The sequence below is a fragment of the Artemia sp. Qi Xiang Cuo genome, chromosome 15 (genome assembly GCF_049724085.1).
Source record: "Artemia sp. Qi Xiang Cuo chromosome 15, ASM4972408v1, whole genome shotgun sequence".
Taxonomy (NCBI): Eukaryota; Metazoa; Arthropoda; class Branchiopoda; order Anostraca; family Artemiidae; genus Artemia; species Artemia sp. Qi Xiang Cuo.
Genome location: NC_142808.1, coordinates 36,989,927 through 37,006,146, shown reverse-complemented (window position 1 = coordinate 37,006,146; position 16,220 = coordinate 36,989,927). Strand labels below are relative to the sequence as shown.

The 16,220-nt window shown below is 35.4% G+C and overlaps 1 protein-coding gene across 3 annotated transcripts in view; it reads right to left on the bottom strand.

Moving 5' to 3' along the window:
- The window catches only part of LOC148943625 (uncharacterized), a 105,820-nt gene that overhangs the window by 79,850 nt on the left and 9,750 nt on the right, over window positions 1-16,220 (bottom strand). For all 3 annotated transcript variants that reach the window (XM_089100982.1, XM_089100984.1, XM_089100983.1), the window contains exons 3-4: window positions 11,406-11,440; window positions 2,223-4,544 (exon numbers count right to left, since the gene is read on the bottom strand). In XM_089100982.1, the coding sequence (XP_088957108.1) occupies window positions 2,223-4,544; window positions 11,406-11,440 (2,357 nt within the window). The remainder of the gene's footprint in view (window positions 1-2,222; window positions 4,545-11,405; window positions 11,441-16,220) is intronic.

The window sequence follows — 16,220 nt, the reverse complement described above, 5'->3', positions numbered from 1 at the left end:
CACATTTCTAATTCATGCTGAGCCAATTCTGTGTTGCCATATCTTACCTATGTTCCGAAATTTAAAGGTGGTTATGCTGAAACTGATATTCATTCCGTTTTATCTCAGGAAAGGCTCAACTTAGGCAAAAAAAAACAAGCACAAGGATATAAGCGATTTTTTTCTTAATTTTTAAAAAAAAAAAAAAAATCAACGCTCTAGCTATAACCGATTCTGAGATACAAATGTCAAAGTTTTCAAACTCGTTTTTCTCCCGTATTTGGAAAAACAGATTCGGCAAAGCCGCTTTCAGGTGAAGACATCTAAAAGCCTTTCTTGGTAAACTATTGACCTTCTGTAACAATTTTATTAACCAAAAATAAACACTATATATTTTCGAAATACACTAAACACTTTTATCACAATTAGCACCCTGGGTGCTCATTACTATTAGATATTTCAATATGAGCCTTTTTTTCTGATGTTAACAAGAAAGGAATTATTTTCAATACTAAATATGCACTTAACACTAAAAATTCTCCTGACCAATAAATCGTTCATACATCTTAAAAATAATGAAAACGGAATAAGATACAAGGTTGAAGATTAGCAATTTTTTAACAACAAGATTCATGTAGGCAAACATCCAAAATATTGGGAAAGGTAAAATTGTTGGAAAAGGTATTTGGATTCTAGTATCAGGTTGCGCGGACAACCGATCATCCTGTAAGTATTCAACAGCTCCTTCAAGCGGTTGTTCCAGCCTTTGGGAAATTTGCGCTGGTATTGACACTGGAACTTGGGATAATTCAACACCACTCATGCCAGGGACCATCCTCTGGGAACTAGGAGGCAGATCTACTAAATGTAACCTCCTGAATGGATCCTCCTGGATAATTAGGTTGTAATACAGCCGGGATTGATTCTATAGATCAAAATGGAGCGTAAGGAATAGGGGCAGGAGATGGTCGGCTGGAAGCGCTGGATGGTTTAGATAATCTTGCCTACTTTTCTGCAGGATAGAAATGATGACGCATTTGGCTCTTTTACATATCAATTGCAATCGAATGTGCCATGAAATTGTGAACTAGGCAAACAAAAATTATAATAATAAAAAAAATGCAGCAACTAACTACAGAATAGAGACCATTTTACGAAAACCTAGTAGGTAATACATTTTTAATACCTTATACAATTGCAATTCTAGTAAAAGCAAGATTTTTTGGAGGGTTAATTTTTTTATTTATAATAATTTAGAAGAGTATCCTCTAAATCGGGTTCGACTCTCAAATGTCGATACAGTTTATTAGAAATTCTCAAATAGCAGCAACAATCTCAGGGAAATATTTAGCTTTCTAATGGAGGATAGGTGGAAGCCTACTTGTCAAAATAGCCAAACAACATGCAAGTTACACAGAAGATATAGAAACTTGTGGAGAAAATCCTGATTCCAGAGCGCCCCTTGGTCTGCACAATGTCTGAGAATTCAACTGTGGCTATCCAATTAATTGTAATATAAACTAAAGAATTGTTGTATATAAACTAGCTTACAGTTTATGGTTATTTAAAGTTAGTATATAGTTCATGTAAATTTATAAAGTATATAATCTAAGGACACTGTTGTTCTTTGTAAGAGCTGGTATTCTTAAAAATTATATATTGAGAAAAAAAAACAGATTATCTGCTTTCTTTGAAAACATTGCTCTTGTGATTCAACCGTACCCAGGATTATCTTTTGATTGGAGCGAGGGGGGGGGGGAGGGACTGGCTGTATTATATATCTATGGTAAACCTTTAATGAAAATCCCAATTTCCAGTATGCAGAGGAAGTATTGAAAATTGTTGAAAGCTAAATAAAAATACAGTTTTTGTGACCATTACGACAAAATGGAAAACTTGGAGAAAAAACGGCAACAAATATTTTCGAACAGTCTTTTAAATCTCTTAGTGGACAGAGCTTTGATGTTAATATTTGCTTTTTATTGACAACTATTAATAACAAGTTTATTTACAGAGTACTGGTAAATATTTATTTATAAGTTTATTACTTCGAGTCTGCATTGAAAATATTTTATTTCTTGAAGCTACTGTGAAGAATAAATAAATAAAAAAAGGAAAAATAAATTATAAACAAGAATTTTGAAAGGGATTGTCACTTCCCCCAATTTCACTGGCTGTACATGGCTATTATTATTTATTACTACTTTCATTCTTATACCAAATAATCTACAAGTTCAACTTACCATATTTTTGGTGACAGGCGGTTGCGGCGGCATTTTAGGCCAGGCTACTTCATTGACATCTAAACTTCCCTCGGCGTCTGTCCTCTCTACACCAACTGATTCTTCTACAAGCGTATGTCGAGAATCCGCAAGTTTCACAGCCTCGGTTGAAGGAGGATCATTCGTCATCAATGACAGAACAGAGTGCGAGCCAACAAGGGATGTCGTTGAATCTGTAACAGGCATATTACTCATCCTCACATCAAAACCATCATGGAAGCTAATAGAAGAAGGTGGTACTGGAGCAACGTCTGAAGCATCTTCACCACTGCACCTATCAAAGCTTGGCTCTCTAGAAAGATTTCTAGATATGCTTCGCTCTTCGAGCGGTGTTGTCCTTCCAGAAACTGCCTTTGACCCTCGTTCATCAAATCTTATATTGGCAAGACTTTCAGAATCAATACTACCGGGAGCAAAACTTTCAACTATACTTGAACCGTCAAACGAGTTACTTCTTTCTAAGGATTTAGCTCCATTTTGCTCATCAAGCTCATTTGGAGGTGAGGATAATACCGATCGAGGATGATCATCATAGCCGGAGCCCCATGTGGAAGCACGAGACCACAAATCTGAATCCATTGGAGGTCTTGTGCCAGAGATAGAATCTAGAGCGTCTGAAGCGAATGATACTGCACTTTGCCTGACACTCGGTTCACCATTTCTTTTCTCCCAAGTAGACCCTTCAAAATCATTTGAAATGTTTACAGATTCCAAGGTATTGGCAACTTCGGCAACATCACGATCATAGTAGTTTTGAACTCCTTCAGTCGAAATTTCTGAAGGGTTGTCAACTGTGGTCAGAGTTACGTTTGGGTGCTGACTCATCTGATGAGACGCTTTCTTGTGAAAATTAGGGCCTTGATTGTTAGACACCAGGCAGGGTTCGCTGATGTTTTTCCCAAAGTTCTGACTCATCGTGGTTGTCATAATTTCATTGTTTTTACTAATATTATCTTGTTGAAAGTTTGGATAATAAAGAAAATCTTCACTGCGAGAGACGGCGTTAACCCCTGGTTCAGTATACTGATAAAAATCGTTTTTTCCAACAGCTTCTAATGGCTCGGGATAACTAAGTTCATTCTGACTCTCACTTTGTAAATATTGCGTACCAACATTATAAGTCCCAGAGTAACCATGCATCTGTTCAGTATGTTTTTGAACTTGCTGATATGTTACAAACTGTTGTGACTCTGATTGCTGATTATCGTATTGTCTGGCATCAGCTGCAGCTTGTGTTTCTGATAAGTAAGAATCAACCGCATACTCCGAGGAATTTGGCATCATGCTTTGAGCTTCAGACTGGTTCATAACGTTGGAATGGAAATCAGAGGTTATATTAGGCAAAACCTGTTCTGAGTGATGAGCCTTGTCTGGAAGTCTTCTACTAGAAACAGGGAGACGATTAGGGACATATGCTATATTTTCTTCCTTTCCTTCTTGGAGACTAGGAGGTGGCGCCAGGCTGCGATTGCCTTGGCTTACACTTTGTAAATCAACAATGCTCTGCTGTGGCTCTCCTAATCGTCCTGATGGCGCACTTAAATTTAGATTATACGCAGGTGCAGGTATGCTAATTGCAGAAAGTGACTGAGAAGTTGACGGTTTTATCACGTTGGGCACATTCGATTGCAACTGAGTAGTGAAAGAGCCAAATGCGTCATCATTTCTACCCTGCAGAAAAGGCTGCTGGACAGCTGAATGAGCAACTTGGGCATGACTTGGATCCACTATGTTGCAATTCTGACTCATAGATGAATTTGCAGATTTTTTTGTAGAGTAAGATGCACTGGAGGTAAACACCGACTGATTAAAATTTGTCTGTGATTGTTGAGTGATGATTGGAAGTACTGTTTGCGCTGATGAAGGTAAGTTCACGGATCGACTTGGAATATCACTTGCAAGAGGACGAAGTTTATTAGGCATCCTTCTAACTCGTGGTAGAGATGCAGTTGTAGGCTGTGTAAAACTTTGAGATCCTAATGCGCTGTTAGTGGAGGGAGCTCCACCCACACCTTGGAGATAGCCTTGTTTAGGATCTTGCAATATGCTGCTAGTTGGAGTAATGCTCTGTGTTCCCGGCATCGGCGATCCTAAATTCGCATTGAAATTATCTATCAGAGGGGTACGCGGAGCAGATGGTATCCGAGATGACAAAAAAGGCGGAGTAGGTTCTTGCGTCACAACAGTAGGGTCAACCTTTCTTTGATGATTGTTGTTGTATTGCTGGTTGTTTACAAGACCAGGAATGTATGCGTTGCCAGTAGGAGGACTAGGGTAGCTTCCCTATTCAAAAAGAAAGATTATTCAATAAAATTCAAGTGAAACACTTATAGCTAAAAAAAAAATAATACACACAAATAAAGTAGTAGCTACCAATCCCTAAAAACATGATTTTGACTCGGAATTTCCGAAATTTGAAACTTCAAAGCGTCTTTGGGCAAAAATTGGGGGTTTGTGATAGAAAACAGTGAAAACAACATTATGCTATGGAAAAGTCTGTGTCAAAAACAAAAGTTACTTAAAAAAGATACTAGGCATGGTGAGCCCTCTCCCAACATTTTCGATCATTCTACTGATTCAGTACGATCACCCCTGGAGAAAAAAAAATTAAACGAGGAAATTAAACGAAGTAATTTTAAACGAAGAAATTAAATTAATTAAAATCAAACGAAATTAAAACGAAGAAATTAAATGTCTGCATAGGGTTCTCAACTAATGTGATTTCAACGGTGCATTAGTATTTTTAATCTGGCGTCATTTACGAGGGGTTTCAGGCTTATCATATTACATTCCCTCAAATTTGATTCTGAAGTGAACTTTTATAATTAAGATTAATCGAAATAACAGTTGTCATTCCTGAATCAGCTTCAAACGACAATTTTTTCTCACTAGGCATTTTTTTTAAAAACGGGTCTTTAACTTTTGGCTTGTTAAGTAACGAATCAAAGTTGAAAAAATAGCAAAATTGGACATACATGAAATCTGTAAAAGTAAAATTTCACATAGAAAACAGAAAAAAAAAACTTAAATTATACCTCAAACAAAAATTCCATGAAAGGAATCATGTTGATCTCTCTGTGTAATCAAATGCAAAAAAAGAGGCTAAATTTCCCTATATATTCAAATGAAATTATAATTATAATTCAACTAAAATTATACCTCAAACAAAAAATTCCATGAAAGGAATCATGTTGATCTCTCTGTGTAATCAAATGCAAAAAAAAGAGGCTAAATTTCCCTATATATTCAAATGAAATTATAATTATAATTCAACTTAAATTATACCTCAAACAAAAAATTCCATGAAAGGAATCATGTTGATCTCTCTGTGTAATCAAACGCAAAAAAAGAGGCTAAATTTCCCTATATATCTGAACTACTTCTACTTCTTAATACTTCTTCTTCAACAGAACTACTTCTAAAGGAAAGTTTGAAAACGTGGGTCTAATAATGCTCCATAGCGTACCAATATGTCTTCTGAGACTAGAAGGCTACTTATACGCCCCTCCAATTGTTCTCAGCCAATTGGCTACCCCAAAATTTTGCTCCATTTCATTTTGAACTTGTTTGGGCCAACATTGTTGTTATGTGGGGCAAAATGGCAGAAACCGGCACTTTGCTGTACCGTGTCTATTTTGTTACAGGTCATTAGAACGGTACTTTTCCACTTGGACATGTACTTTCCTGATAAGCATTGACAACTGGCTCTATACAATCAGTCCCAGGAAAAAAAGAGAAAAGAACAACACACAGATGCATCTGTGACCGCTCTTATCAACAAAAACACGAAATTTTCGTTTATTTTTTTGTGAATAGCATCTTTAAGGTTCATTTCAATTCCAAATTTCATTGTACTGTATCCATGAAGATCGTAGTCCTTAATGGGTTGAGTAATGCTTGCTTCTAAAGTTATGAAAATTTCCTAGTGCTAAATTTTTGATGATTAAACGTAAAACAAGTGAATTTGAAATGGTTAGAATCAAAAATTTCGTGGTTACGAACTGTTAGTAAGGAGCGATACGGCTCAATAGTAACTGAAACTCTAATAAACAGAATCTGTATATAAATAGATATTTCAAAAGAATCGGCTTATTATACTGATTCCAAATATATGAGATTCAAAAAGCTTAGTGTTACCCATAAAGGCTACGAACCCAAAAACATTGGCCGGATTTTAAAGAAAGGTGGAAACACCCCCTAAAAGTCAAAGAATTTTCATAAAAATCACACCATCAAATTCAGCGTATGGAAAAACCATACCGTAGAGGTTTCAAGCTCCTGTCTCCAAAAATATAGAATTTTATATTTTTTGCCAGAAGAAAGATCAGGGATGAGTGGTTTTTTTTTTCCTCAGGAGTGATCATATCGAACTAATAGTTCAAGAACATTGGGAGATGGATCATTTGAACGGGAATTAAAAACCTTAGGGTCCTTTTTAAGAGACCAAAAAGATTGGAGGGCAACTAGCCGCCCTCTCACGTCCTTTTCCCACAAAAATCGTTTGATCAAAATTTTGAGATAGCCATTTTGTTCGGCATAGTTGAAAGGTCCCAAAACCATGTCTTAGGAGATAACATAACCCCCCACAGCCCCTAAGGATAGGTCATTAAGTTATAGTTTAGCCCGTTGTTTACGTGCAGTATTTGCTATTGGGAAGTACAAAGACATTTTTCGGGGGGGGGGGGGGTGCTTGGGCTGGGTTTCTATGGGGATAATTTTCCGTGGGGAGGGAAATTTTCGGGAGTGAACTTGCCAGATGAAATTTTACACTGGGGGAATGGTCGAGATTCCTATACGACATTCCTTTTATTTGTCTTACTTTCTCTTTGCCAACTCAATTTTGCATGTGGAGATATTCCTGAAAAATTGTCCGGGAGAAGTTTCCAGCGTGTTTTGATTTCCAGGAACAAATTTCCGTGGAAGGGGGGATTTCCCGAGTTATCGGAAAAACGATTAGAAATTAAAGTCTTTTTCAAATGTAAGTATGCTAAGGATAATTTTTCCGACTGAATCGTCTACAAGAAATTTTACGGAGGGGGAGGGATTTTCCACGAGAATAGAATTGTCGGGAAGAAATTTTTAGGGGGGTGTATTTTTCGTGGGAGGAACTTTCCACGGAGGAGTTTCCCGTGAGAGGAAGGAATTTTTCACAGATGAGCCAGATGTACCGGCATTATTTGAATAACGCGCAGAAATTAAATAAAAAAAAGTTCTTTCAAGTGAAAGTAAGGAGCAATATTAAAACTCAAGACGAACAGAAATTATTCCGTATACGAAGGGTTTCCCCTTCCTCAATACCTTGCTATTTACCCTGAAGTTTGACTGTTTGTCCCAATTTTTTAAGAATGACTCCTGAAGCACAAAGGCCGTTTAATTAAAATAGGAAGCATTTTAAGAATGCTAAAAACTTTAGCGTGAAGAGCAAAGTACTGAGGAGGGGGAAACCCTTCATATACGAAATAATTTCTGTTTGGTTTGAGATTTAATGTTGTTCCTTACTTTCACAAAAAAAAGTTTCTTTTTCTTTATTTAATCAGCATAGAGAATGTTTTTTGTTGATGCTTTTATTGGAATCTAAATTCCGTTCTGTGTGGTTTCATATTACTTTTTACATGGGTAGCTATTTACCTTACGGTTTGCTACGACGATTTGTTGCATCTAGAGATTTCTTTAGTGTGAGGAAGGCCACCGTCTTCCTTAGCCCTGCTGTTGTCGTTCAAGTTCAATATACAACAAATAATGCTGGACTAATATAAGAAATCTACAAAGTAGCATTAAATTGGAATATAGATAATTGAGAAGGTAATAAATACCATAATAGTAGAAAACAAATGCCTGTATATTGATATAGTTGAAAGAAATAGAATCATCTCAAACTCGTCCAAAAATATAAAAAAAAACCGTCCCCATTTTGAATAATTTATTTTTACCAGATTATACACTTTGCCAAGTTTTGCTACACAAAACAAGGAAAAAGAAAAAAAAATGTTTCAAACCTCTTTCAAATTTAATGAAAGACAATTGTTTAACAAAACAACTTATTATTCACTTCAACATAAACAAAAGCGATATTTTAAAGACTTACTTAATGATTAAAAATGATTACAACATACTCCAGGAAAACAAGTTCATAAAAAAAAGTATACTATTTATTCCTTTTTTCCCCACAACATGTGTAAGTTTTGACAAAAATTTGTCGGGGATTACATTGAAATTTACAAAAACAATAAAATAAAAATTGAATTCAATAAATCACATCTATCATAAAATCATATGTAGTTGACATGTTGCGTCGAATAAACCACAACCTCCAAAATCTCATAAGGAAATGATCACCAAAAGGAAGTGTTTATGAGTCAACAAAACGGTTACATCCTTTATTTTATCTTGGTTGTCTGAGTTTTGAAAAAGGTATTGAGATTTCTTATCAATGCCCTGGGTTTGGTATTCAGAGGAAATAGCTTATTTATATTCTATCAAAATTAGGGATTTTAGTTTCAAACCTATAGCTCTTTGGTTCTTTGGTATAGAACTTAAGCTGTACAGGCAAGTTTTATATAGTTATATAGGCCGGCTATTCTTGTTTCAGTAACTTGAAACAGGTAAGTAAGAGGGTTTAGTGAAGAAAACATTTGCCAGAGAAAAGTAATAGGGCCATGAAGAGGATTACGCCATGTACCTTTATACTGACAAGACAAACTCTAGAAATTATCCTACTAGAGGAAAGAAACTCTCAGCCAGATACTACATGCTTGGCTGTGACCCTTAAAAACGTGATTTGCATTAAAAAAGATACTCTGACTTACAGTATACTAATTCAAGAAGCATACACAATTGTAATTTTGAAATTTACAACTTCAATATGAACAATATCTAATTTTTAACTAGCCAAACAGGATGTCACCAGGGACCCACTTACCGGCTAGAATTGTACTATAGCTGTTGAATTCTAAAAACTAGTGCTTTACCGAAAACACAAAACCGAACCAAAAAACAAGATTTCTTGGTGGACAAATTTTATTGAGAGGAGAGCCATTGAATCATGATTGTCTGCGATATTTCAGTTTTCATATTGATTGTAATTTATCTTGAAAACGGCACAGCGATTTGGTTACTTCTAAAGTGGCTAGAGGAGATGGAGTTATTCGTCGTTTGAATATTTTCTTCCGAATAAAATTTTACTTCTTTTATATCATGCAATAGTCCTTATATTTTATATGGTTGTGTTTTATGGGCTAGTAATTTCTACTCTAATTATAAACGTATCCAAATTTTACAAAATAAAGCGGTGAGAATATTTGGAGAATATGTAAAAGAATTTAATGATACAGACACGTGCTATAGAAAGATGCCCAGATATTTTTTCTCATTTTAATAAGAGTAACAGTTTCTTACACGAGTATAGTACTAGAAATATGGATAACCTTGTGATTGAGCATAGGCAGAGTACTCGGGCAGGATTCATAATTCCTCATTTGGTACCTAGTGCTTGGAATGTGCTTCCGGCGAGTATTAAGGTAGGTGAACATCAACAGCAATTTAAAGAAAAGATAAAAAAAAGTATTTATTGGGAGGAGAGGACGAGGAACTATAATTTGAGCGGTCTTTACAAATTGTCGTTTATTTATATAGGCTATTATTTTTGGACGAGAGGGATTGATTTTCCATTTTTTTCCATTATTATATATTTTTTTATTTATTCAGTTGAATTTATGGATATTGATTGTTGTAGTCATTCGTCCTCAAAGTTTTGTTTCTTCTTGGACAGCAACTTGTTAAATGATAAAATGGTGCATTTTTTTTAAAATAAAGTTTTTAATTCAATTGAATTTCTTTGGAGCAGAAAATTTTATGAGTAGCCTGCAGAAAATAAAATACTATAAAACGTCTCATAAGATTATAAGTGTCTTAATAGTTTTTCACCAACCACAATATCGACAACTTTTAGTATACCGTTTTAATTCTAAAAACTAAACAAACTCCAGCAAGCTCGGTTTTCAATAAAGCAGTAATTTTTAGAATTCTACAGTTATCGAAAAATATCACAAGCCAGTTTATATGAGCTAGTTTGGTATCCAGCGTAATCTTAGAAGCAATAATTTTGTTTGTTTTAAGTTTCAACTTCGCTTGCTCTTTCCGTAAGAAAGTGTTTTCATAGAGTTAATTTTTTCTTATTTTTATTGTTTTTAAACATAAGAAAATAAACCTTACAAAATTTTTGTTTGATTTAGGTGATGAAACTAAACAATTAAGGGGGGAGGGGTATGAGGACATTTATATGAATTCGCTTTAAAAAATAAAACTTAAATGAGATCGAATTTGTTCAACCTTTGATCATGATGTTTTTATATTTGAAAATGAATTACCGTTTTAACCTCTTAAAATTACCCTTTAGAAATTAAGAATGAACATCCCAATCCTTTTCCACATATACATTAAATTTAGTCCAAATATGTCCTTCAAATCAGGGGATACGAAAGGTCAAATCTCCCTACATATTCAACTGAAGCCCCTTTCATGAAAAGCTTGAGAATGTGGATCCAATAATGCGCCCTCTCCTGGGTATACGATACTATATATCGTCAGTCGGGTATCAAAAGGACGTATCCTCATAAATAAAAATTTCCAGGAGAGCAAAAAAAGCCTCATCACTTTTTTATTTCCCGTCCGATAACCGTAAAACAAGTAACATATCGATCCGTTGGTGTTTTATGGTTATCGGACGGGAAATAAAACAGTTGTGAGGCTTTTTTCTGCTCTTCTGGAAATTTATAATTATGGACATACGTCCTTTTGATACCCGACTGACAATATACATCCTCCCAATAGTTCGAAGCTAATGGGCTATACTAAAGCTTACGCTTAATATCATTTTGACCTTGTTTTAACCAAAAATCGATGTTTTGTGGAAAATGGCAGAAACCATCACTTTGCTTCCGCGTATACGATTATCACTTAACAGGTCCTTAGAACTGAAGAGCGAAGATTATGCCTCATTAACAACCATACTATGAACTTAGTCCAAAGATATCCTTCCAATTAAAGAGTAGCGGAGGCTAAATCTCGCTTGCTCTAACCCTACTGCACTCTAACATTTTAGCTGCTAATAAGTCTATATCACATCATTAAGTACAAAGGACTCACCAGGTTTTGTTGCATTGTCCTTGAATCATTCCCAGCTAGAAGAAAAGATAAAACATCAGCAGTGAAAAAAAGATAAAATTGAAAATAAATTTATTTAAGTTTATGCACTTAAACGATAAAAACAAACTTAAGCAGAAATAAATATAGTTGCCTTCCTGTTTAATAAGACCATGACCAATAACACCATGGTCTTATGTTTAATAAGACCAAAAGCTGCTTTAATAAGACCAAGGACTGATTTGTCAAATTAAGCGATATTTCAATAGGTTCTTAGCCTTGCAGTCATCAAGCTTGAGTGAATCTAAACACTGATCAAAACATGAGCCGAAATCGTAACACTGAGTATCCAGGAAAAAAACAGAACAAAAGAACACAAAACACTGAATTAATCTGAATTGGCTCGTCTTTAGACACGCTGAAATTCCAGGAATGCATTTTGTTTTATGGGACAAATAGTCGTTTCTGGGGGGATTAGAATGGCACACAAGAATTTTTCAGTTTATTCAATACAGGGTCCCAAATTTCACTTAGCAGTACTTCAACCCCATCTCGATTAAAACTCTGGGAATGTTCTTTACATCAGTAGTCCGTCTGAGTTTTTATTTCAAATATTTAGAGAGTAAATACAAGGGAGGTTTTTAACTGAGGTCCGTTTGACCATAAGTACACAACAAAACATTATTTCAAAAAAGTAAATTTATTTTCAGAAGGTGAATACAATACTCTATTTTTCGCCATAGTTGTCAAGTTTTTTCAAAGACTTATCATACCTCTCAATTAATTTTAAAGAAACCTTTTCATAAAAACTTGCCGCCTGCTCCAATAACCAAGAGTTCGCTGCCAAATTTACATTTTCGTCATTATTGTAACGTTTACCACTGAGGAGGCAACCGATTAAACTGGAGACGAAACATAGATTTCGCGTATCACGCCCAAATCGAGGCAACAGAACATGGAATGAAAATACACACACTCCCCTGCGAAGTTGAAGGCCAAACAGACTCTTTTCCAGCGAAAAATCATGGCATCGGTGTTTCGGAATAGGCATGGTGTTTTGTGGTCGACTGCATGCAACTATTAATGCAGAAGCATACTTCCAAAACCTCAGAAAGCTCTGAAGAGTGATTATAAGAAGGAAAAAAAAACAAAAAAACATGCTGACGAAGGGAATTGTCCTTCTTCATGACAATGCGAGACCCCACACTGCAGGTTAGACCTGCAATTTGTTGGACAGTTTTGGCTGGGAAGTTTTAGACTACCCACCCTACAGTCCTGATCTTGAGCCGAGTGACTACCATCCGTTTCTCCGCCTCAAGCAACGCCTCAGTGCCGACCGTAACAATGATGAAGACAATGTAAAAACTGCAGTGAATGCATGGGTTATCTAAGCAGGCAGCAAGTTTTTTTGAAAAGGTCACTTTAAAATTAGTTGAGAGGTATGATAAGTGTTTGAACAAACTTGGCAACTATGCCGTTAAATAGAATTAAGTATGTGCTTTCTGAAAACAAATTTACTTTTTTGAAATAATCCTTTGTTGTGTACTTATCTTAAAACCAATCTTACTTAAAAAAACACCCCTCACATTAGCATTCCAAATCGGACATTTTTATCAACTGGTCTAGAGGTCTTGAAAAACTGCTTATGTATAGAAGCCACTGCAAGTGATCTCATAAATGCCAGGGTCTTGACTATATTGATCCTTGTCCTTCTCCTTGTAGGAAAAGGTAACTATTGTGATCCAGAAAAGAAACAGACACTACGAAGCTTTTAAATTTGCTGATTAAAATATCCATAGCTCCTTTTATGAAGGGTATTTGGAGATGAACAAGATCCATGTTGTCCATGTTTCCCCAGTGAAAGCTTTCTTGTCATTGGATCTATTTAGCAATAATTTTTTAATAAGTGAAATTAGGACTTATTACTAACCATTCATAATACTGCTTGATTCAATAATTGATGTATAATAGTCCAGCAATAGCCCTTTGCCCAGCATCTTCTCTGGGTTGTATGTAGACCCGGCGCCGCGCCAGCGGATCGACCGAACGCCGCCGACGAGAGGCCCGGTCGACCATCGCTGAAGTGTCGCAACGCCGCCGGCGCGCCGCCGCCGGCAGAGGCGATTTGTTCCCCGAAAATCACACAATCACGGTGCCAACCTTATATTACTTTGTATACAATAATTCTTCACTACTCTCTTGTTCGTTAATTTTCATCTCTTTTGTTAGTTTGCATAAAAACCAGACAGATGCAATTTGCAATTGCAAATATTGCAATATACACAGTTCTTCATATGTTGACAAATAAAGTACTGTCTTTATGAAATTAGTTTAAATCATTTCGAATATACTTTCCCAATGGCTATTTCTTACATCATTCGTAGTCAAGAATATTATTTTCAAGTTGAATAGAATTATAGAACGCATTCACTACTATACAGCTTCAGCCTTAAGTTGGATTTTGAAATTGACAACTGACAGATTTTTTCTACAGCTGAATTGTAAGTTTGCAGAATTTTTTTTTTATTTTTGCTGTTTTTAGATAAGATTTTCTTAATGTTCAATACTCAATTGTTGAACGCCTGATAGAAAACATTATCTTCTTTCTGAAACATTTTTACCCCCCCCCCCAAAAAAAAAAACTACTATTGAGACAAAATTTAGCTATAGACTAAGCTATGTGCAAGGTTGGGGAATTAAAGATTGAAACGGAGTTACCCCAAAAATATGATTCATAAATAATTTGTAAATTTTTACCAATCGGGGGGGGGGGATAGGAGGCTATCATTTTTAAATGATAATACCTCATTTTTTATTGAAAGCAGGGATGCCAAAAAGATAATTATTTTTCTCATTTGAAGTGGAGACGAAAGAAAAGGATATCAAATACCTTCGGAAACCATTGAAATATTTTGAGAGATCCAGGGCCCCCTATTGGGGCCTCTTCATTGTCTTGAGTATTTTGCAATTTATCATAGGCTACTGGCCTAATTTGGCTTTTGTGTGTGCTCTCTTTTAATTAGATTCTTTGGGTCTTATTGAATGCCGCGGTGAATCTATGACTCAGTCTTCCAATAATTTGAGGTATATCTGAATAATTTCGACATTTTTGTTGGTGTCTTTGTACCCCTTTACTTATACCCTCAATTTTTTTTTCCAAGGATCACTATGCTGTTTAATGTTATTTTGCGTGTTTGTTTGAACCATATAAGTGACCTAGTTAATTATTAAGTAAATTATTTTTCTAATGTAAAGCTGAGACGGTATCCTATCAAGGTGGTATTCAGAGGGGTGGGGGGGTTGGTAGGTATTACTTTTGAATGATAATATCTTGAAATTTCTTTATTGAAAGCAGGGATGCCAATAAGTAAATTTGTTTTCCAATTTAAAGCAGAGACGGCATCCTATCAAGGTGGTATCCAGAGGGGGGGGGGTAGTGAGCTATTATATTTAAATGATGACCCCTCGATTTCTTTTGAAAGCAGCGATTCCAATAAGTTACTTTTTGTTATTTAAAGCAGAGACGGTATCACATCAATATGGTATCCAGAGGGGGGCATAGGGAGTTATTGTATTTAAGTGATAGAGCCTTGATTTTTTTATTGAAAGCAGGAATGCCAAAAAGTTGAAAAGTTGACAAAAATTAGCAAGATTTTCAAGAGTTATACTTGATACAACACTTGTATAGTTTTATCGTCCAAAGGGAAAGGGACACATGCGTCCAACCCGTTTCTTTTCTTATTGATGAAACGGTTTTACTTTGAAAACATTCATTCATAAGTACCAGGCAGATTCACACTAAAACGAATTGGTGTGATGAAAGCGATATTGACATCCCCATCTAACGTTGCGCTCAAGTGACAATGGTGCCCTTGGTCCAGTGCCCAAGTTAAATTAAAAGGCCAGGTCATAATAAAAGCTTTCAATTTGGGAGGTTCAAGGAGGAGTCTTTGACAGTCTTATGAACTCAGGGTACTAGATGTTGCAGCGCTCTTACGTATCTACAGTGGTTTAAAGATTTGATCACCCCACAAATGATTACCAAAATATGCACAAATATAACAAATGTAATATTTGGAATATTATAACACTTTTTTCAAGGCTTTGAAGAAAAACAAAAAGGTTAAATACCCCTAACCAGGCTTGAAAGCTATTTTAAAAAGAAACTCTTTGGAGATTTCCATGGATATGACCATAGCAGAAGCTTTGAGCCTGGGTGGGGATCAAAGAGGTGTCTTTGTGTATTTTGACCACATGTGACTTATTGTTGCGACTTTCTTAAATTTGGTAATTTTTGTGAGCGTTTGGAAATCAAAGCTTAAACTCAATACAATAACTGATACTAAGTGTCCCAACATTTTGCTTGGACTAAAAGTGACGAACTAGAAAGAAAATCTCAACATCTTCCTGGAGCTACTTTAGTCTGCATATTATTTCATTTAATTGCATTTAAAACGGATGAGCTTTTCATTATTTACCTAAGAAAATAGCTGGCACTTTATTTTTCTTCATACCAAATAAACCACTAAGTGTTTTTTGTTTCATTGTAATTGAAGCGTTCTCATGTGAAGTGTTCATCATGTAATTTTCAGTTTGATAAATTTTCTCCTTTTAGATGCAGTTTATAATTTGACTGATATTAGGTATTTATCAGTTTATATTTGGAATGAATCCCCAAAAGAAAAAATTAATAATATCCAAAAGAGCAGCCAAAAGTATTAAAAAAGCAGCTGTTCATCCTTAGCCTACATGACACATATTCTATAAAGAAGCCAAACAAAACTTTAAAATACATTTCTTTTTAAGTAGCTATTTAAG